Here is a 24,445-nt window from a genome sequence, read left to right on the forward strand (position 1 = left end):
CAGAGCATGGGCTGCTCTTTTTTTCATGATATCTGCCACTTTCCTCTATGTTTTTAGATAAACAATTAGTAAAGAATTTTTATAGTAACATTTGAATTTGCTTTTTTAATAAAAGTCAGAAAACTCTTGTCCTCTGGCCTTTCCTGATTATTAGGCTTCAGAATAACCCCAGCCAAACTCATGATGGATTCCATCTTTCCAAGTGCTTCATGTTCTGGTTGAGTAGACTTAGTTCTTTGGTCCAGAATAGACCTTACAGTAGTGGTTTAAGGCAGTCTGTTTTATTTGTAGATTGTAAAAATGTTATTTAGATCTCTTTTTTAAATGAAAAAAATACATCAGATATGATATGTAAACAGTGGTATTAGAGCTACTTCCTATTCCAGCTTTCATTTTCTTTTTTTCTTTTAAAACACTGTGGTTTCCTGAAGACCTCTATTCAGTATATGTAAGTACTATGTAGTGTATGTACATACTGGTCAGTATATATATACAACAGTTTATAGCTTGCTGGTAGTTTAATTAATTAAAAGTAGGATGGGATAGAGGCGCCTGGGTGCTGTAGTCAGTTAAGTGTCCAACTCTAGGTTTCAGCTCAGGTCATAATCTCAGGGTCATGAGAGCAAACCCTGCTTTGGGCTCTGTGCTGAACACAGAGTCTGCTAAAGTTTCTCTCTCCCTCTCCTCCTCCCCGCCTCGGTCGCTGTCTCTCTCTCAAATAAATAATCTTAAAAAAAAAAGTAGGATGGGATAAATTATATAAAAGGTAAATATTAAACCTCAGTTGATTTTTTAAAGAAAATTGTAACAAAGCAGTGGATCTGAAAATTATAAGCCGGGGTTCAATACAGCAATGTACAATATTTTTGTGATCATACGGTATTGTATATTCCTTAGTAAGGGGCAAAAGAGATGGGAAATTAGGTTTTGAACCTTTTATAAAAATGTATAAAAAGAATGATGACTAATGATAATAACATTTTTTGAGGGCTCAATACACTGATCTATGCACTTTACATGTATTAAGTAATTTAATCTTCACAAAACCCAATGAGGGAGGTATTTTTTCATGAGGAAACTGAAGTATAGAGGCATAGGTCCCACAGCTAGTGAAAGTCAGTATTTAAGCCAAAGCAGTTTGACTTTGGAGCCCAAGCTCTGAACTACTCTCAATATCATTAGTATATTGATACTTCTTGACATTGAATTTTTTGAAAGAAAATTCTCTCTCTTAATTGAAGTGTGGAGATTTGCTGAATAAGTCACTTGGAATTTCCCCATAAAATCACCCAATGCAAGTCCTGTTATTAATTCATTTAACGAAAGGATAGCAAATAGCTCAGTAAGCTTTGTACAGTTTCAAACATAGCGTAAAGCATTTGCCAGTGGTTCCACATCAGTAATACAACTTGGAACAGGCAGGTAATATTCTCTCCTTTTCAAAATGTACTTGCCTGAACAATGGATCGTGGATCACCACATCAAAAACTAATGATGTATTGTATGGTGACTAACATAACATAATAAAATTAAGAAAAAAAAAAATGTTCCTGGGTCACAACTCCCAACAGCACAGAAAAAAAAAAAAATGTACTTGCCTGAAATCTATATACTCAGGTATGGGATTTTGTGCATAGATTTTATAATCTGAATTTAAAATCATGTTATTCTTGAATCACTAAGTTCTACACCTGAAACTAATATTACACTGTATTAGTGTAATTACACTAACTGAAATTTAAATACAAACTTGAGGAAAAAATTAAATCCTATTACTCTTTAGGACAAAATCTAGCCCTTTCTTAATCCCTAGGGGCAGTGCCAAGTAGGCAATCTACGCATGCATTTCAAACTCCAGAAGAGAGAGAAAATCATTAATGTTTTGTAATTTTTAAAGAAACAATGAGGTAGTCTTTCTGGGAAGAATCATACCTTTTTGTGACTCTTAATTTGTTTGGAGTTATTATCATTTTGAAATAATATGTGATGGATTGTGGGGGGAGACACACCATAGACTCGGTGGTGATCTGGCCCTGCTTTGGAGTGTGGTAGGGCAGATGCAGTAACTTGTTCGCGATTATCTAACAAATATAAATGAAATCATGGCTATGAAAATGGAAAAATGAATACGGAATGCCAGCTATCTGGCAGTGTTTAGGATGTGTCCATTAAATGAAGGCCTTTTAGTTGTGCTGTTCTTACTGGGGAATGAGTGGAGAGGGAGAAGTAGGAAAGAAAGTGGCCATTTGGGAGCTCCTAGGAGTTTTAGAAAGAGGAAATTGTAAGTAACTATTAAAAGTAACTTTGTAGAATATTATTGATAAGGAAATTTGGGGGATGTTTTATGAAATGCAAAAAGCAGGATACAAAATAATATGTACAATATGAGCCTATTTTTGTTTTAAAATTATACAGAGAAAAAGTATAGTAAAAAAAGAGTTCTATATACCAATATGTCATCAGTGATTATCTCTGAATAATGGGTTTCCAGAATAAATAATTTTTATGTATCCTTGCTTTTTTTTTTTTCCACGGAAGACCTATTGCTTCTGTGAGAAAAAGAAAAATAATTAAAAAAAAAACCCCTATGTTAGTGGACATCAGAAGCACAATTTCAAATGAGCTGGGAAAGAAGGAAGGGTAGTCGGGACATTTTTTGAGCAAAAACCATCATGACAGCTAAGTTGGTTTTTAGGTGGCTTTGGTAGAGCTTCCCCCCTCCCTTTTTTTTAAACTGATACTTGAATAAAAACATGCACAGCCCTGACCAAAGGGTAGAGGAGAGACTTGATTGCAGGGAGTAAAGATACTGAGTTAGGCCATTGTTTCACTTCGCTGCCAAGATAATTGAGTAACATAACACTGTGTACTTGTCGCTTACCTAATCTGCATGGAGTCTCTTGTACTGAGTCCGTGCACTTGAACTGACTTCACAGCACTGTGTACCAGGGAGCACTCTTAAGGGAAAGTGCAGTTTGGGAAGGTAGAAGATCAGTTTCATCTCCCTCGGTGGTGCTGGTGCCCCTGTGAGGGTGGCCCAGCCAGAGAAGGTGATGTTAGGCTCCCACCTGAGGAACACCTCAGGGAAGGAGCTGTCCTGTTTGATCACTCTGGAAGGTAATGTGATTTAGTGTGGCCTGTGCATCAGGGTGCTGCTTCACCTCTGAGATAGGGAAGAGGGTGGGCCGGTGGATGGATAGATGTGGTTTGAGTAAATAGTTGAAGTGAGATACCATGAAAATTATGGGACACTCCAGGTCTTAAAATGTAGAAGAAAAATGCTAACTTTACATGGGACAAATCATGTTTTCCTTTTACTTTTCTTAAAAACAAACTTTTATTTTTCTTTTAAACTTTGACATGTTAGCTTCCTTTCTTCCTTTCTCTGTTCTTAAAAATAGGATTTTCTTTTTCTTTTCAACTTTGGCACCTTGGCATCCTTTCTGCACCTTAAAATTCTGGAAGTTTTCATTTTCAGTTTTCAGTTTAATTATACAGAGAGCTAAGTGTATATTTTATGTTGGTCCAGAAGTGGGTTTGCATTTTTAGAGTTGAATTCTCTCTAAAAATATAAGGATGTGTTATAGGGGAAAGTATGAAAGTATACTTTCGTATGAATTCTGAATAATAATTTTTACTCATTTGAAATGCTGATGAACTCATAACTTATTTTCTAAATTTAGGTAGTTCAGATTCACAAGTGCCAGAGAAAACTGGTAAGGAAATGTATTTATGTTTTATTCTTATGTACACTATGTTTTACATGGAAGTGTTGAGTCAGTTTATAAAAAACAACACCTATAAGAAATGTTGGTTTTAAAAAAAAATTACAAAACTAGTACCAGAGAAAATAAAACTATAAATTGACCATAGGCTTGAATTTCTGATATACCTGTAAGTTTCCTCACTGCTGAAGTTAAAAAAAAAAAAAAAAGGTGGCTCAATATTTATTAAAGAAATGTAAAAATACCAGTTTTCAGTAGCAAGGCTATCTGCAGCTATTATTTCTGAATAAAGTTTCATATGACTTTATACATGAATGATTGATGAGAAGGGGATGTTCTCAGCAGTAGTTCTCAGGAAATTAATGAACATCAATTGCTTATCAATTAAAGGAGAGAGTCATTAAGTGGTAGTTTTTAATAAGATACATGTAAAAACTGTTTAAGATAGAGTAAGAGAAATATACTTTGTTTTATTATTGAAAAGCAGTTTCTCAACTTCAAAACGGGGTTCTCTGATTGAACTCCTTTACTATCCAACTATTCCTCAAGTTTTTTCAAACAGTAGCACTAACTGATATTTCTGGTAATAGTTGGCTTCCTGTGTTATAAAAAGAATTTGTGTATTGCTGTGAATTTAATCAGAATATCTAGTTAAATGATTGAATTTTTCCCCCCATTTTTTAGTTGGTTGGTTTGATAGGGACTAGATATAATTTAACTGATGGCACTTGGTAGGATAAATTGTACTTTGTTTATGCAATACACTTAGTTCTTTGGACACACATATTTATTCTGTCAACATTTTCTCAGTAAATAGAAACGGATTAACTGCGAATTGTGTTTTAGTTGATTCATTAGCTTGTTTTGGTGTATCCTTCTAAATCATTCTTCCAAAAATTAATTAATTAGTGGAATTGAGGGTTGTGATTCTGAAAACAAAGTCAGTTGCTGTGAATCTGGTTTTCTTTGAAAAATTATTTGAGATATGTTGAGGATTTATTATACAGAAGATTTATTATACCCACTGATTTTTTCTCTGGGCTTAAATTCTTTACAAATGTTTGGTTGTCTTTTAGGCATATAGAAAGAATTGATAAATTTTATGACATTACTCTTTTCTGTCAGTGGGCAATCTTGGAAATGAGTGATTGTTTTATGCAGTCAGCTAGTTTTTGGATATCAGTAGCTGAATTATGTCCTGACTTCTCAAGCTTTTGTGTTTGTTAGGGAATTATCAGGACCACCAATTTTATAGCAATTCAGTGTTACTAAAATGGCAGTTAATTGTCCTTTCACTTCTCCCAGTTTTTCCTAACTTGCCAAGGAAGATTGATATCACTACCTCCTACCTAAATAAAACTTATGTGAGTGCTAAGATTCGATTTAAGTCAAAGAAGTCAAGATTTTTAAAAGAAGCTAATTATGTATTTTAGCCAAAAAAGAAAAAAAAAAAAGACAGGGCGATACTTTCATTGTACTTTGGAGGTGAGCCTTTTAACCAGGGAGGACAGTATTTGTGAGGTAGTCTGTCTTATATTCCACTTTATAAGTACTTTTTAAAAAAAGATTTTATTTATTTATTAGAGAGTGAGAGAGTGCATGTGCATGGGTGCAGGGGGAAGGGCAGAGGGAGAGGGAGAGAGAATCCCAAGCCTACTTGGCTCCCAGTACAGAGCTGAACATGGGGCTTGATCCCAGGACCCTGAGATCATGACATGAGCCGAAAGCAAGAGTCGGATGCTTAACTGACTGAGCCACCCAGACGCCCCTCAGTTTCTAAGCACTTTTAAAGGAGCTGAAGAATGATAAAAATTTATAAGATATGTAAATTACTATAACTAAGCTGTTGTTTGGACCAATTTATAAAGTCTGTGGGACAGTTATTGAGTGGGCTCACCTTCATTCCTTAGAATTGTTACTGTGGGTAGTTCCTATTCCTTGTTTAGATATAGGACGTGAGCAGAAGACATTCATACACTTTTTCTAGTTATACATTCTTAACTGGATACCATGAATTATATACCTCTGCCAAGCAGCGATAGTACATTCGGAATTCTTGAGATTTCTTTTACATCACCATTTTAGATTTCTCTTGAGGGCCAAGTGATACATTAAAATATCACAGGAAACGCAACATGTAATTTCTTTCATGTGGGAATTGGCACTGGACAACCAAATGGATGCCTTTCATTTAAAAAAAAAAAATTCTCTTTTTTAAACCGTAAGTGATAGGAAGATTGCTAACTGTATTTTTGGCATTTAATTTTGACTGTTCTTTCCTCTCTGTACCCTTAGTTTTACATTAATTTGGGTAGATTTCTTTGAGGTTGGATATTTTTATCATTGAATGAGGTGCAAGTTCCTAGGTGTTAGGAACAATTGGGTAGAGGGTATAGAAGTGGAAAAGCTGAATAAAAGAAATTGGATTGAATAAAGGAAACTTAGAATAATTTACCTGGTTTAGGTAATCTAGTAGAAGGCATTGAGCCCGTGTGAAACGTTAGGAACCCCAAATAAGCGATGTAGGGAGCCCAGTGGATGAGAATGATGAAATCAAAGGGCTAAAAATGAGAAATGATTTTAGTAATAGCTGTAGGGCTAGCTTGAGTGGAGAAGAGAGTTTTTGAGTATGACTCAGTAGTCAAGCAGTCACGGTCTCTGATCTCCATAAATGGGACTAGGGTGTCCTGCTGGGTTCTGATGAGCACCCAAGGGAGGCGGGTTTGGCATGAGGTCATGGCAGAATGGCAGAGAGTGGTGTTGGGGTGAACATGAGAAAACCAGAAGGGTGTGTTTAGGAGCTGTTTGGGGTATGTGCTGATTTGATGGTAAATTCTTCAGGAAAAGATAATTGTGGATAAGAAATGGAGAAGCTGAGGTTCAGGTAATGAAACTGATACCTAAAAGGCTTTTAAACATCATTTTCACTTAAATGGAAGGAGTTAATCATTGAGAGAAATTGGTGAAGATTTAAGTTTACACAGGTTTAGAGCTTAAAATGAAAATAGTTAAAGAAAACTGAACAGCCATAAAGTCGGCCTGCTGTTTGGGTGCTGCAAAAAGCAAATTAAATAGACATAATCCTTCTTTATGAACCAATTATATGATTAAACAGTTAAGTACTTAACTGAGTATTATTCAAAAGAATGAACCAATATTTTTTATGAAACAAGGAAATAATTTGCATATCAGCTGACTCTGGTTTTGTTTGCCATAACCTTTCTGAAAACTAACTGACCACGTAATACATCCTGTTTGGTTACTACCTACTTTTGAATAACAGAAACACAGAAGAGATACACTCAAAGAGAAAATGAAAGAAGCAGAGTGTACACAATTTATACAAATATATACAATTTATGCAAATATATTTATACAAATATAAAATAACCAGCTGATGGACAGGTTTTGAGATTTTTGACTAAATGTGATAATACTGGTAACAGAGTAACTCAAAACATTTTTGTTATGGGACTATAACAAAGTATTAAGCTCTCATTTAATGCCTTTCTTAGTAATTAGGCATGATAGGCCTGCTAACTCATAGCTCTGCCGGATTTTTCAAGTGTATTATTTAACCTTTGCAATGAAATGGCATGCTTCCTCCAGCACAGGAGGGGATTTTCTCCGAGATAATGGTTTAGTAAATCAACACACATACAATACACTGCTTTTTCCTAACTTTTAAAAACAAACAATTTGAACATTAATGTTTTTCATTTTTGTAACTGAAGTTGAATTCATAAGGGGTATCTGGTATTAGTTTATATTTCTTTAAGTCGGTCGGTCCCTGATATGACTCTGTAGACCAGGGCTCTCATATGATAAAACTGTCATAGGGAACATGGAATGAGTTCTTCATAAGTCTAAATGTGTTCAGTGGGAAGGCTGTCTTTTAGTCTGAGATTTTGCCCCTTCTACATTCTTTTTTTTTAATTTTATTTTTTTAAGTTTTAATTCATTCATTTTAAGTAATCTCTTCCTCCAATGTGGGGCTCGAACTCACGACCCCGAGATCAAGTGTCACATGCTGTTCCTCCCTAGTCATCCAGGCGCCCCTCCTCTTCTACATTCTTGGTGTTAAAATGTACACTTATTTTTTAGAAATAGATCATTTAAAAAAATTTTAGATTTTGTGTATATATATATATTTTTTTTTCCAGTTTTATTGAGGTATAATTGACATACATCACTGTGAGTTTCAGGTTTACAGCATAAAGGTTTGACTTATGTATATTGTGAAATAATTACAACAATAAGTTTAGTTAACATCCATCATGCCATATAGATAGAATAAAAAACAAACAAACCTTTTTTCTCCTTGTGGGGAGAACTGCAACTTTTATATATCCTATAGCAGTGGTAACAATAGTCATCATGTTGCACATTACATCCCTAGTACTTGTGTATCTTATAACAGGAAGTTTGTACTCTTTGACGTCTTTCCTCAAATTCCCCCATCTGTTCCACACACACCCCCCGCCCCCATCTCTGGTAACCGCAAGTCTGATCTTTTTTCTATGAGTTTGGGTTTTTTTTCTTTCTTGTGTTTTCTCTTTCCTTTTTTATTTTATTTTTTTTTTCAAGATTGTACATATAAATTAGATCATATGGTATGCCCATTTCTCTTTTTGACTTACTTCACTTCACTTCATAATGCCCTCAAGGTCCATCCATGTTGTCACAAATGGCAGGATTTCCTTGTTTTTTTGTTTTTTTTTGTTTTTTAATGGCTGAATAATATTCCATTATGTGTTTATGTATATATATACACCACAACTTCTTTGTCCACTTACCTGTCAGTGGACACTTAGGTTGTTTCCATGTTTTGGTTATTGTAAATAATGGTGCTCTGAACACAGGAGTGCAGATATCTTTTCAAGTCAGTGTCTTTGTTTCCTTTGGATATGTTCCCAGAAGTGAAATTGCTAGGTCATATGGTAGTTCTATTTTTAATTTTTTGAGGATCCTCCATATTGCTTTCCATAATGGCTGTACCACTTTAGAATCCCGCCAGCAGTGTGTGAAGTTCCCTTTTCTTCACATTAATCCTCTCATAGTCCCTTCAACTAAGGTGGCAACAGGTGGAGATAATTCTCTTACAGGAGGGCAGCAATAATGGGAGGAAAATAAAATCTACAATATCATGCATACTGAAACACTCATGTAGTGTATATAAATAAAGGACAATAATAAACAGGTGTCCACTATCAAGCTGAAAAAATATAACCAATACCTCTGAAGCCCCCTATCTGCTTTTATACCACTTAGCCAAATATAACCATTCTCTTGAAATTGGTGTTTATCATACCTTTCATATATTCCAGTGTGTGAATATCCCACAATTTAGGTTTTCTCTTGAGTTAATTCCAGTTTTTTGCTAGTATGAAAATGCTGCTGAGGACATTCCTTTATGTGTCTTCTGGTGTACAGTGCAGGAGTCTCTTCAGGGTATGAACTTAGGGTGGAATTGCTGGAATGTGGGGCATATACATCTTTAATTTTAGTAGATAATGCCCATTGTTTTCCAAGGCGCTATAACGTTTACTGTCGCACTAGTAGTGTTTTATGTATTACCAGTGCTCATGTCCTTGTTCATATTTGAAAGTCTGACAACATCTCATTTTTAGTGTGGTGAATATAAATCAGATTCTTTTTTGAATGTACAGAGAGGTGCTCCTCCAACTTTCATGTGTGCACAAATCACTTGGAGATGCTATTAAAAGTGCAGGTTTTGATTCATAGATTGGAGTAGGGGTGGGAGCTGAGATCCTGCATTTCTAACAAGCTCCCAGGGGATGCCAGTGAAGTTGGACCATAAACTGTAGTTTGAGTAACAAGGGTCTAAGGCACTAAAGTAGAGTTGCCCCCATGTTGGCTGTCCATAGCACCTAAAGAGTCTTTGGAACAGAACTGCTAAATAATAGTATTTGATACAGCCACTCAATCTCGGGTTTTTGAATCAGGCCATATATTTTACTGACACTAGATGAGTAGTATAGATAAATAATTTTTTTTTCATTTAGGAATTTTGGAAAACAAAAAGTCCCAAGACACTGTTTTAACCAATTCTACTTGTAGTCTACTGCTGCAGGCTGGGTTTTTTTTGTTTTTGTTTAGTTTTTTTTATTTGCAACTTCTGTTTTGTGCAAATATTGGCCATTAGCAAGCAGAGTAGCAGATTCTTTGTTCTTAGAGATTTGTTTCTTTGTAACTGACACACAGAATTCAGATTTTAAACCAAGTCTACTCTATTAAAGTTCTAAAGACACTGTTTCTTCTCAGTTAGGTTGGTACTAGATTAATATAACATACTAAGTAGCTGAGGAGTGACCCATAAATATCTCCATTAGCATTCTTTAACTTAAGTACCTTAAATCTAGGGGAAACTTTGCCAAATTCTGTTTAGTTATTTTTAAAATTATTACCGGTTTTTACTCATGCATGGGTAAATAATATAGAGCAACCAATTGTTGGTTGCTCTGTATGTACATTACTCACTTTAAATCCATCACAAAGTATTTTGATTGTAATCCATTACTCAGTGAGTTCCTAGGTGGTTTCTTTAAAAGAAGAAAGTTTAAGGAGTCTTTTTTTTTTTTTTTTAAAGATCTTATTTATTTATTTGACAGAGAGAGACACAGCGAGAGAGGGAACACAAGCAGGGGGAGTGGGAGAGGGAGAAGCAGGCTTCCCGCGGAGCAGGGAGCCCAATGCGGGGCTCAATCCCAGGACTCTGGGATCATGACCTGAGCCGAAGGCAGATGCTTAACGACTGAGCCACCCAGGCGCCTCAGTTTAAGGAGTCTTTAAGGGAGCTAATGGAACTTGTCAGTAAGCAAGCATTAGGCTAACTGATCATCACACACTAACTGGATAAAATGAAGGATAGAATAAAAATAAACACATATTTCTCAGCGCAAAATGGTGATATGTGGTCTATGGCATGCACCTGTTAACAAGGTAATAATCCCTACTAATTCCAAATTGCATTATTAAAAAACTGTTAGGACAGAAACACCACTCAGACTAGCTTATACAGTGAAGAGTTATTGGCCCATATAATTGGGAACAACAGGGCTGGAATGAGCTTTACATAAATAAAATAGAGGTTCTAATTATTATGAGACCGTCTCATCTCCTGGCTTTGATTCTCTTTCTGTGGATCCTCTTCTAATGTAGATGGGCTTCCCTTCAAGTGGTAGTGATGTTGTTGGTGGTGATAGAGGGGACCTTTTGAGGTGGAAGATAAAGTGGCAGCTTCAGGATGATGTCACACCAAAGAGAAGTGAGAAAACTCTTCCTGAGGCCTTCCACTCTAAAGTAGCCCTGTAACTTACTCATTTTTCATTAAATCAGCTGTTTCCTTTATAGCCTTTATCACAAATTATCTCATTTGTTTGTTCACCTGGTTGTTTATCAACCAGGTTGTTTATCCTCCCCACTACAAGTTAAAATCCATTAGAAGCAGGAATGGTGCCTATTTTGTTAATTTGGTGTATCCCCAGCATCTAGTAGGTGCTCGGGCAATAATAAGAAAACAAATATATGAAAAGGGGAGAACTTAGGTCCTGCTTGAGCCACTTGTCATTATGTGATCTGGAGGGTACGATACCGTTGATTGATAGACCTATCAGAATTGCATGGAATGGAGAAAGAACAGTTTCATCTGGAAATGGAAATTTGTATAAATTTTAAAACAGAGTGCCTTCCAGAGAAAGGCAATCCCATGAATGGAGCCTTGGGCTGGATTTCAGCCCTACCTAATGGTCTCTGTACCACAGAGGCCCTGGTTGAGTATCCATCTTCCATCTTACCTTCTGAATTGCTTATGCTGAAGTGAGGATATTAGGAGCAAAAGTATGAGCTGGACGTGTCTTTGCATTTGGATCCTGCTTGGCCAACTCTGTGTTGGGTATGTGCTTAGCCATGTCCTGTAAATATTCTAACAGAGATGACTTGTCTTGGGAAATTCCTCTTTTTTTCCCCCCTTCCCTCCCCTTCATTTTTCTGTCTAGTGTTAGTTGGTCATGTTTCCCCAATTCTCTGCATTTCCATTTTAATCAACTGGATAATTCTGCTTCAAAAGAAGAAGAAACTGCCTGTATCCATCACAGGCCCTTCACTAGTATACACTTGTCTTAAAGCTCAATCCCTTTGAGGTTTGTTTTATATTTTATTTAATTGAAGATCTCCTTGAGGCAGTGAAATGCTCGCTCCTTAAAAAGACACAAATGGGTTGAAGAAACAGAAACCCTCTCCATCTACTCATATAAGGCTGCTGGGAATCTCGTAAGTTCAAGAAGTACAGCGGAGCCTCTCAATACCTGGAAGGTTCTCAGGCAGCTATTCTGGCCGTCTCTCTCTTTCTGGGACTACTTGGTTTCTCTTGGCTTTACTCTGGACACTGGTTCCATTCATCTTGTTTTCTTTAAACTCTGCCTTTCTCTGGTATACTGATCAACCTGCAGGTGGCAAAAAAATGGCAACTAGTACTTAATCTACTCATTGGATTCTCAGGGCAAGTCCATAAGAATTCTGTACCATAATCCCTTGGGGAGTTTAAAAAGAAAGATGTACAGGCCTCAAACATAGATGTTCCAAGTCAGTAGGTCTGGGGTCCTAGAATCTATTTTAAGATGTTTCCCAGTAGGAATTCCAAGACTCCTCCACAATCACAAGAAGGAAGGAAGGAAAGTGAGTGAATGATGAGGTAGATGAGACAGGCCCTAGCACCGGCCACATACCTCTGTTTGCCATTCCTTGCTATTGATCTTCCTATCCAAGGAGTGGAGATGGACATTCTAAGGAATTGGCAGCAAACATTGAAGGATATAATAATTTTTATTAAAAGCAGCAGTACTGACAGCAATAATTCTTAGTCTCACTTGGTGGGTGGGCAGTGCAGTTGGGCAGTGGGGTCATCTACCCATTATCAAATAAGTGCCAATTTCTTGATCTCGGATGCCCTTGGGTGTACAAGGCAGGCCTGGGTGTTCCTGACCTGAGACCTTTAGACCCACTGCAGTAGATTGCTTTGAAAACCTCTGTAGCTATGGTAGCAGCTATCCCAATAGTCGGGCAGCCTCTGGGTCCATCACTGTCGAACTAGCTACAGTGTGTGTCTGTGTCTCTTAGTTCAGTCTTTAGAGAGAATTTGGTCACTGGCCAGCCACTCAGGGGCCTACTCTGGGGTTGGTGGTCAGAGCAGCCTTTGAGAAGAGCATAAGTAGTAAGTGCATTATAAGCTTTCTTTTGGTTGGCTTGCAAAGTAGAGCAGTTAGTGAGTATCTGTAATCCCTTTTCATTTTGGTTATTTGGTAGATAATAGAGATTGTTTTTCTAAGTCAATTATAATGAATTGTATGAATATGACTCCAACCTATTTTTATATGTGAAATAAATGCCCTGACCAGTATTCAGAATATTTACCAAGTATTTTTATGGCAAGCATTATCATTGTCTCCTCATATTTTAATAAAAATAACATTTTGATAAAATATATATTACATTAGGTTGTAAATAAAGTAACCATTTAATATTTAAAATATAATGCCATATACTTTACCTCTTATTATGTACTGACATGTGTGAAGAGTTGTAACAATTTGATTCTGAGACTTCCCTATAGTAATAGAAGCCATCACTTTAAATATTTATTTATTTGAGGTGGGGGGGGCAGAGGGAGAGAATCTTCAAGCAGACTCCCTGCTGAGTGCAGAGCCCACAACAGGGCTTGATCTCCCAGCCCATGAAATCATGACCTGAGCCTAAACCAAGAAGTCAGTCACTTAACCGGCTGAGCCACCCAGGCCCCCAAGAAGCCATCACTTTAATGAATTTGTCTACTGTAGAACTTCAGGGACTTGATGGCTTTACATAGGCATCAATTAAGTAAAGTATGCAAAGATAAGAAACACTTTTAACAAAGATTGAGCACAATAGCTCTGTACTAGATTTCTGTTTACAGAGTAGCTGTGTGGCTCAAAACAGTTCTATGTTTAAGCCCACAAAGTATAGATAGTGTCATTACCTTCGGGTTGGTTTAAGAACATGTGTGTTTTATTGAGAATCTTAAGTATCAAGATTGTTAATCTGATTTTTAAAAATTATTCTCTTTTCTTCTTTTCAGATCCAGTGCCTCTGTGGAACTTCTAAACACCTTTTATTAGAAACATTATTTCCTACAAAATGAAGTCAACATCTTAATTTAAACCAGCATTTGTGTGGTTCTGATTTACCTACAATGGTTCATGACTCTTGAGATCTAAGGAGTACAGGGTCTTTTGCGATGACAATATGACTAACAGCAAAGGAAGATCTATTACTAATAACACAAGTAGTGGAGGAGGTTTAGTAGACTGGACTTTAAGCTTAAATACAATTCAATCTGATAAGTTTTTAAACTTGTTGTTGAGTATGGTTCCGGTAATTTATCAGAAAAACCAGGAAGATAGGCACAAGAAAGCAAACGGTATTTGGCAAGATGGATTATCAACAGCAGCACAGACTTTTAGCAGTCGATCCGAGCAGCACATGGAGTTTCACAATTTCTCAGAGCAGTCTTTTCATGGCAATAATGGGCACGCACCAGCAGGCTGTAGCCCCAAGTATGATGACTATGCCAACTACAATTACTGTGATGGAAAGGGCACTGCAGAAGCTGCCGCCATGTTACAGAATGAAGATGCATCTAGTGATGGGGATGAAGACGCCATTGTGGAAGCAAACCAGAAATCACCAAAGGAATCCAGTGGCGTCATGGCATTGCAAATACTGGTGCCATTTTTGCTAGCTGGTTTTGGAACAGTTTCAGCCGGCATGGTTTTGGATATAGTCCAGGTGGGTTTGTCTCTTTATCTTCACTGTCTTTGTAGTTGAAAGTGCTTTGTGTAGGTTACTAATCTCAAACATTTACTTTAGATTTAATTTATCCCTTAGTGAAATGAAGGGATGCTGACTCAAGCAGAGAATCTGCTGTTTCTAGGTGTTTTTTGTTCGTTTGTTTTCCTTTAGAGGTTCTAAGAGAATAGTCTCCTGTCAAGTGACTCTTCATAAAGGATTGCAATGGTGAAATAACCCCAAAATGGGTACAGTGCAAAACCCAATAAATGTTCTATTTAAATACTTCTTCATTTTTTAAAATAAAAACATATACTTGTTCAAATGAATTCAAACAATGCAGAGTATTAAATAAGAAGATAAAAAATCTTCCCTCTTCCTTCTCTTCAAACCAAAGTCTCTTCCCCTGCAGAGATTATCATCATTAAGGGTTTGTGTTTACATGCAGACATTTTTCTATGCTTTCATATATGCCTATGTGCAGAGTTTCTTTTTCAGAAAAAAATGAAGTGCTATATATATTTTTCTACAACTTATTTTCATTGCTTAATAATATATCTTAGACATTTTTCCAAAATAATAACGAAGAAGTTCTGCCTTTTAAAATGAGAGCTTCATATTCCATTGTATGTACATACTGAAATTTACTTATTCACTCTCCCATGCTAATGCTATAATGAATACCCTTATAAATATATCATTATATACTTACACTAATATTTTCATAGGATAGATTTTAAAAATGGGATTGCTGGGGATTAGGGTAAGTGTATGTGTTTAAGATTTTATAGAGACCATCAGATTGACTTTCAGAAAGATTACACCAAATATTTATACTCCTACCATCAATGTAGATATACTTTTATTTTTCCATGTCCTTATGAGGGTTGAATATTCTTGATCATTTTTGTTTTTGGTAATTGATAGGGAAATATTTTCATATTTTAATTAACATTCTTTAATTATTATTAATGTTTAGCATGTTTTTATATGCCTATTGGCCATTCTTAGTTCTTCTATGAATATTTCTTATATGAATTACTTTTTTGTATCTATTACCCATTTTAAAAATATATATGTGCTACTTATTGATTTGTAGGAATTCTTAATGTCGTATGGTTATAGAATTACCTATTATATAATTATCTTTCTAAAGTAGTAAGTGTTAAAATGTGGCATTCTGTTATTATGAGTTTTCATTCATCAATCAGAGAAAGATTGGCTTTGGGAAAGTGTTAAATTGAATAACATTTGTTGCCCTTGTCTTTTCATTGCTTGCTCCCTAAAAGAAATCTCAGGTCATTTGTGACACCAAAAATTTTTTTAACAGATAGCATTTTTATCTAAATGGAAAACATACATAAATAGAAACAATTTTTCCACCATCAGTTGGAGAAAGGATATGAAAAGAACTGTCTTAAGATGTATATTGGATTTTTACAGCAATCAGACAAGAAAAAAGAAATAAAGGGCATCCAAATTGGTAAGGAAGAAGTAAAACATTCACTATTTGCAGATGACATGAGACTATATATAGAAAACCCTTAGGACTCCACCAAAACTACTACTGTTGATAAATGAATTCAGTAAAGTCACAGCATACAAAATTAATAAATCTATTGCATTTCTATACACTAATAATGAAATTGCAGAAAGAGAAATTAAGAAAACAATCCCACTTACAATTGTGCCAAAAATACTAAATACCTATTATTAAACAACCAAGGAGGTGAAAGACTTGTACTCTGAAAACTATAAAACACGGATGAAAGAAATTGAAGGTGATCCTTTTAATGTATTGTTGGGTCCTATTAGCTAGGATTTTGTTGAGAATTTTGGGAATCCATATTCATCAGGGATATTGGTCTGAAATTCTCCTTTTTGATGGGGTCTTTGCCTGGTTTGGGGATTAAGGTAATGCTGGCCTCATAGAATGAGTCTGAAAGCTTTCCTTCTGTTTCTATTTTTTGAAGCAGAGAAAGTCAATTATACGGTTTCACTTATTTGTGGAACATAAGGAATAGCATGGAGGACATTAGGAGAAGGAAGGGAAAAATGAAGGGGGGGAAATTGGAGGCGGAGACAAACCATGAGAGACTATGGACTCCGAGAAACAAATTGAGGGTTTTAGAGGGGAGGTGGGTGGGGGGATGGGTATTAGGGAAGGCACGTATTGCATGGAGCCCTGGGTGTTATACGAAAACAATGAATCATGGAACACTACATCAAAAACTAATGATGTACCGTATGGTGACTAACATAACATAATAAAATAAAATTAAAAAAAAAAAGAAATTGAGGATGACACAAACAAATGGAAAGCTATCCCATGCTCAGGGATTGGAAGAACCAATATTATTAAAGTGTCCATACTACCCCAAAGCAATCTACAGATATAATACAATCCCTATCAAAATACCAATAGCATTTTTCAGAGAACTAGAACAAATAGTACTAAAGTTTGTATGGAAACACAAAGACACTGAATAGCCACAGCAACCTTGAAAAAGAACAAAGCTGGTAGGTGTCACAATCCCCAGATTTTAAGATATACTACAAAGTTCTAGTAATAAAAACAGGGGGTGCCTGGCTGGCTCAGTCAGTAGAGCATGTGACTCTTGATCTCAGGGTCATGAGTTCAAGCCCCACACTGGGTGTAGGGTTTACTTAAGAAAAAAAAAAAAGAATGGTACTGGCATAAAAATAGACACATAGATCAATGGAACAGAATAGAGAGCCCAGAAACAAACCCATGCTTATACAGTCAATTAATCTATGACAAAGGAGGCAAGAACATACAATGGGGAAAATATGGTTTCTTCAACAAAAGGTGGTGTGAAAACTGAACAGCTACATGCAGAAGAGTGAGACTGGACCACTTTCTCACACCATACAGAAAAATAAGCTCAAAATGGATTAACCTAAGTGCGAGACCTGAAACCATAAAACTCCTAGAAGAGAGCACAAGCAGTAATTTCTCTGACATTGGCCAGAGAAACATTTTTCTAGATATGTCTCCTCCGACAAGGGAAACAAAAGCAAACTTAAACTATTGGGACTACACCAAAATAAAGAGGTTTTGCACAGTGAGGGAAACCATCAACAAAACAAAAAGACAACTGAATGGGAGGAGATATTTGCAAATGATATGTCCAGTACGAGGTTAATATCGAAACTATATGAAGAACTTATACAACTCAACACCAAAACCCACAAATAATCTGATTAAAAATGGGCACATTTTTTTCTGAAGAAGACATACAGATGGCCAACAGACACATGAAAACATGTTCAACATCAGTAATCATCAAGGAAATGCAAATCAAAACCACAGTGAGATATCACCTTAGACCTGGCAGAATGGCTAAAATCAAATACACAAGAAATAACAAGTATTGGTGAGGTTTTGGGGGAAAAGGAACTCTGGTGCACTCCTGGTGGGAATGCAAACTGGTGCAGCCATTGTGGAAAGAGTGTGGTGCTTCCTTAAAAAATTAAAAAATAGAGATACCATATGATCCAGTAATTCCATTTTGATATTTACCTGAAGAAAATGAAAACACTAATTCGAAAAGCTATATGTGCCCCTATGTTTACTGTACCATTATTTACAATAGCCGAGATGTGGAAGCAACCCAAGTGTCCATTGGTGGGTGAATGCTTAAATAAAAAGTGGTATATATACAATGGAATCTTATTCAGCCATGAAAAAGAATGAGATCTTGCCATTTGCAACATGGATGGACCTAGAGGGTATAATGCTAAGTGAAATAAGTCAGAGAATGACAAATACTATATGATTTCACTAATATGTGGAATTTAAGAAACAAAATGTAAAAAAAAAGGAGACAAAAACAGACTCTTAAATATAGAGAACAAACTGATGATACCAGATGGAAGGTGGGTGGGGAGATTAGGTAAAATAGGTAAAGGGGATTAAGAGTACACTTATCTTGATGAACACTGAGTGATGTATAGAATTGTGGAATCATATTATTGCACACTTGAAACTAATATAACATTGTGCGTTAATTATCCATCAGTAAAAAGTGTTGGGGAGAATAGAAACTTTGCAGATGTAATTAATTTAAAGATATTGAGATGGGGGAGTTTGTGGATTTTCCAGGTGGGTCTTAATAAGAGGGAGACAGGAGGTTAGAGTGAGGGAGGTGGAAAGTATATTGAATTTTTGAATGGACTGTAAAACTAACAGAGGACCAAATCTACCTGTCCCCTTGAAATATTTCAAGTTGTTAACAATAGTATCATAACAGCTAAAATGAATAAGCTGTTTCAGTTTGACTTTTTTTTCTTGATATACCAATTACTCTGAAGAAACACTCAACATTTAATCTAGAATGATAGTAACATCTATAAGATTAATATGTTATAGATTATTAGAATATTTATATAGCTTATGTACCTTCCTCTGGTGTAATGTTTACTTATTTCTTGATACTATTTGAGACAATAACATGTGTATAATTGATTTATAATATTAAACTTTAGTGTTAAAAATTATAAAAACAAATGTTTTGAAAAATTTCATTTAAATATGCTTTTAAAAACTTTTAATTGTGAAAATTAACACATATAGAGTATAAAAACCAAAAATGTACAACTCAGTGAATTTTCATGACGCAAGCAACCATCTAACTATCAGGTCAAGAAACAGAATCTTAGCAGTACTTCATTAGTCTTCTTTGTGCTCCCTTGTGATTGCTACCCTTTATTCCCCATCACCAAAGATAATCAATAATCAGATTTTATGAACCGTACTTCTTTGTCTTTATAAATGTGCATCATTAAACACCATTGTTTGGTTTTACTTAATTTTTCTAAAACTTTATACAATGAAGTGTAGAATACATATTCCTCTGTGTCTGGCTTTTTTTGTTCAACATTATGTAAGTTTTATGAAACTGTAGTTCATTGATTTTTATTGCTATATATTAATCCAGTTATCAATAGATCACAGTATATTCTCTTCGCTATTGATGGACATTGAGTTCATTGGTGTTTTTCCAGATTCTGGGTGCACATGTGCATGCATTTCTGTTGTATATACATGTAGAAATGGAATTTCTGGGTCTTAGGATATACAGGTATTTAAATTTAGTATATGTCAAATGGTTGTACCAATTTACAGATTAACTAGCTGTGTATAAGAGGTCTCATCACTCTGTGTTCTTATTTATACAAGATATCAGCAGTCTTTTTAAGTTGAGAAATTCTGGCATATGTGTGGTGGTTTTAATGGGGATTTCCCTCATGACTAATGATGTTTACTGACCATTTATTTGGACATGACTGGTAAAGTTTTTTTTTAATTCATTTTCTTATTTGTTAGATTTTTTCTTACTGATTTGTAAGAGTTATCTGTGTATTCTGGATACAAGTCCTTTAGTTATACGTATTAAAAATATCTTTCTCTCTTCTATGGCTTTTTCACTCTCTCAGTGAGTTTTAATGAGCAGAAATTCTTAATTTTGATATAGTGCCTTTTTTCCTACTTTTCCATGGTTTGTACTTTTTGATTCCTGCTTAAGAAATCTTTCCATACTTTCGTACCTTCTTAAAGTTTTTTTGTTTTGCCTTTACATTTTGCCTTCTACATTTAGATCATTCTCTCCCTGGAATAATTTTTTATAGAGAGTTTGAAGTAGGGATTGTGTTTTGTTTTGTTTTTCTTTCCACATGGATTTCCAGTTGTGTCTGCACTATTATATAACCAAAGTCTTTGTTATAAATCAAGTACACATTTATGTGCAGATGTGTTTCTGGGCTCTCTATTCTACTCCTTTGGTGTATTTATATTGCTTGGCATGAATACTGCACTATCTTAGTATCTAGTAGAGAATGTTCTCTCCATGTTCTTCCTCAAAGTGCTTTGGTTATTCTTTTTCCTTTGCACTTTCATGTACATTTTAGTTTAAAAGCTTGTCAATTTCCACAAAAAAAGTTGCAATTGTGATTCTGATTGCATTGAATCTACAGATAATTAGGAGGAGAATTTACTCTTTACAATGCCGACTCTTCTGATACATGTACATGGAATAGCCCTCTCCAGTTATTTAGGTCATCTTTAATTTCCCTCGCTGATGTTCTCTAGTTTCTAAACACACATCTTTTACATTTTTGTTAGGCTCTTTCCTAGTTATTTCATACTTTTTATGCTATTGTAAATGGTATAGTTCTTTTAAAAATTCACTTTCTGTTTGTGTGTATGTATTGACCCTGTATCTAGCAACTTTGCTAAAATCACTTACTAATATTAATAACTCATATGTAAATTATTTTAGAATTACTTCATCATAACCATATTATCTGTGAATAATGGCAGTATTTCTTTCTTTCTAAACCATTTGTTTGTTTGTTTATTTATATGTTTATTTATTTTGGTTCCATTCTGTACTGGCTAGGACCTCCAAAGCATTATAAAAAAGAAGTGATGAAAGCAGGCTTGTCTTGTTCCACATTTCAAAGAGAAAGCTTTCAACAGTTCCTCATGAAGTATGGGGTTTGCTACTGATTTTTGTAATATTCTTTATCATATTAAGGATGTTTCTTTTTTTAACTTACTGAGGTTTGTATTAAAAATCATGAATGGATGTTGAATTTTATCAAATGCTTTCTATTTATTGTTAACACTCTATGATTTTTCCCCTTTATTTGTTGCTGTGTTGAATTATATTGATTAAACCAATCTTACATTTCTGGGATAAGATAACCTGGTCATGATTTATTGTTCTTTTTATACAATTCTGATTAATTTTGCTAATATTTTGGTGAGAATTTTTGCATCTATATTCATATGTAAGATTAGCCCATAATTGTCCTTCTCATAATGTCATTAACAGTTTTCATTAAGGTAGTACTAGTCTCATGAGTGAATTTGAAAATGTTCTCTTTTTCCTTCCTATTCTTTGTTAAGGTTTATGTCACTTTGTCATTATTTCGTCCCTAAGTATTTGGTATAATTCCCTGATGAAGGCATCTGGGTCTGCCGTTTTCTGTGGGGGAATGTTTTTATTTACAGCTTGAGTTTCTTTAGAAGTCACAGGGCTAATCAAAATTTTCTATTTCTTCTTGTGTTTATTTTCGTAAGTTTTAAAAAAAAATTTTCACCATTACATCCCTAGCAGATTGAGTAGATTCTCAGTAAATGTTTGTTGAATAAATGTTGAACAGTCACCGTTTATTGAAGTTTGCTGTAGGCACTGCCCTAAGCTCGTTACGTACATGATCTATTTTAATCCCTACAAGAAAACTGTAGGGAAGGTGCTATTGTCTTTGTTTTATAAAAAAACAAACAAACAAAAAACAACTTTGTTATTAGGTGTTAGCGCTGAGGATTGGATCTTGATCCAAATTCAATATCTATGCTCTTAACCACTACACATTATACAAACTTAATGCATGTGAAAGCTTTTGTAATCCTTTAAGGGCTACATACCTCTTTTTTTTTTTTTAAGGTTTTATTTATTTATTTGACAGAGAGAGCACACACACAAGCAGGGGGAGATTAGGGCTTCAACACAGAAATTATGAAGGTGACACGATTCAGTCCCTAGCAGGTGTTGTTACATGTGCTGCCTCAGCTGGATTATCAAATTCAGGATAAGGAGTTAAACAGCCATTAGTGTCTTAAGGCAGTACTTTAATATGTGGCTGTCGGCAAATTAGGGTAGATTGCTCGGCCATTATCTGCTTTCTATTTATTAGGACATCTATTCCCTATTTTATGTAAGACCTGCTCTGGCCCTGCCTCTCTTCTTTTACTTTTATTATTTAATTGTCAATCAGCTTGGAGTGGTTAATTGATGTTTGCTGAGAAAATTTGCCAAGATCACCTGTTTTGGGTGAGAGTAATAATTCAAAGGTTGAGTTTTATAGATATTTCCTCACTTTACAAATGAGGGATATGAGTGAGGCTCAGAGAGCTTCCTCAGCTAGCAAATACAGGGTATGAATTCAAATTTAGAATTTTTACCCCAAAGTTGATGCCTTTTTATAGTAGTGGGAAATACGAATACTTAGATTATAAATACTAAAGTGTGTGACTGAACACTTAAGTACCTTTAGAAATAAGAAGATTGCTGTAGGACTTCTACTGAAGTACCAGAAAGACCTATAGAGATATGGAATGTTCTTTTTACATGTTCAGGCTTACCCCAGGGAGTAAGCGTTTGTCCCAGTCTAAACTACCTTTGTGTGCTTGTGCCTTACAATATCGCTTTACTCATCCTGGGCCCTAAATTAAAGAACTTAGTACAGGAGCCTGTGAAGCACAATTATAGTACCTGGGAGATCAATGTTCAGTAAGTGGTGTGGTATTAACAGGTATCATTCATTGAATGTTCTTTGTCAGTACATTGTGTGAGTTATCGCACCTGATGTTTATGAAGACTCTGAGGTAGGTGGTGTTATTTCCATTTTATGTACAAGGCTTAGATATTAAGTTATTTGCCTAAGGTCACTTAACTGGGAAGTGGCTGAATTAAACCCAAGTAGGCTTTTAACTACTTACTGTACTATCTCCTTGCTTATAGGGGACATATCTTATCTTTGGATCACCTTCTATGGTCAGAACTTTTCTGTTGTAAGAAATTAAAACCCAACTAACCAGTTAATTTAAGCAATAATAATAATAAAGAATGCATTGTCTTTTGTAACTGGGAAGAATAGGTGTACAGCCTACCTCAGATATAACTAGATCAGGGACTTAATTTTATGATTATCTTCTCTCTGTCTCTCATTTCAATTTCCATTTTGTTTGTTGCCCACATTCTCTCCTATTGCACATAGGTCCTGACAGTTGTGGGGTCATATCCTTTTAGTTTCTTCTACAAAGGGAAAGAATGAGCTATCCTCTGTCTTCAGTTTGGAAGATTCTAAGGAAGAACTCTTCAGTTGGCTTGTCATTGGTCACATGCTTACCCCTGGGGGACCAGTCAATGTGATTAGGGAGATAAAATAATATGATTAGCCCTGTTTGAGTTACACTTCTATCTCAGGGGACAGATGACCACTCAGATCAGCAATTTCACTAGAAGCACAAAGAATAGGAATTTAACTGCTTCTCAAGTGGAAGGGAGTGGATATTGTTTCAAGGAAATGGAGATGGAAAAGTATGCACAGGAGGTAAGAACAGCACCTTTAGTGTGGTGACCCCTCACATACAAGACTTGGCTCCTCCATGGTCTTTTTGTTTATCTGAGACCGTGGTTCTCAAAGTGTGCTCCCTGAGCCAGTAGCATCAGCATCATCTGGGAACTTAGATACACGAATTCTCAGACTCTATCCCAGCTCTACTGAATCAGAAACCTGGGGTGAGGTCCAGCAAACTGTTTTTACAAGCTTTATTATTTCTGGTGATTTTGATGTGGGCTCCAGTTTGAGAACTATGAATCTCGAGTAATGTAAGTTCCCTTACTACTGGTAAATGGAGTTGGGTGGGATAGTTAGTCCACATAGTCTTTGGTCCCACTTAAGTAGGGCCCAGTCCAGAAAACCAACCTAATGCCTTACACAGAGCAGACATTCAATAATTCCTTGTTCAATAATGAATGAAATGAAATAAACTCTACTTTGTTACAAATATTCCTGAATTTTGATAATCAAACTTAGAGTTTTAAATGATAGGATTCAGAATTGGAAATATCCTGGTCCAAGCTCTTTGTCTTTTCTTCCCTCACTAAAAATAAGCAAATCGTTTTAAATGATTAGCCCAAGAATGTACAGCTTGTCAGTGGCAGAGCCCTGTCTTGTGGATAAATCCTGTACTCTGTATAACATGTTGTATGCGTATCTTGGATTGTCCATAGACCTAATCTATTATAAGATTCTGTAAAATGAGATTACTGTTAGCTACCCAT

General features: G+C 35.5%; 1 protein-coding gene across 4 annotated transcripts in view; it reads left to right on the forward strand.

Annotated features, from left to right (window-relative positions):
* Nucleotides 1-24,445, forward strand: part of SLC41A2 (solute carrier family 41 member 2) — a 114,099-nt gene that overhangs the window by 14,171 nt on the left and 75,483 nt on the right. For all 4 annotated transcript variants that reach the window (XM_045872696.3, XM_054506859.2, XM_064590695.1 and 1 more), the window contains exon 2: nt 13,858-14,567. In XM_045872696.3, the coding sequence (XP_045728652.1) occupies nt 14,025-14,567 (543 nt within the window). In that variant the 5' untranslated portion in view covers nt 13,858-14,024. The remainder of the gene's footprint in view (nt 1-13,857; nt 14,568-24,445) is intronic.

The sequence above is a fragment of the Mirounga angustirostris genome, unplaced genomic scaffold, assembly GCF_029215605.1.
Source record: "Mirounga angustirostris isolate CCGP_5_RB_7025 unplaced genomic scaffold, mMirAng1.0.hap1 SCAF_5, whole genome shotgun sequence".
NCBI lineage: Eukaryota > Metazoa > Chordata > Mammalia > Carnivora > Phocidae > Mirounga > Mirounga angustirostris.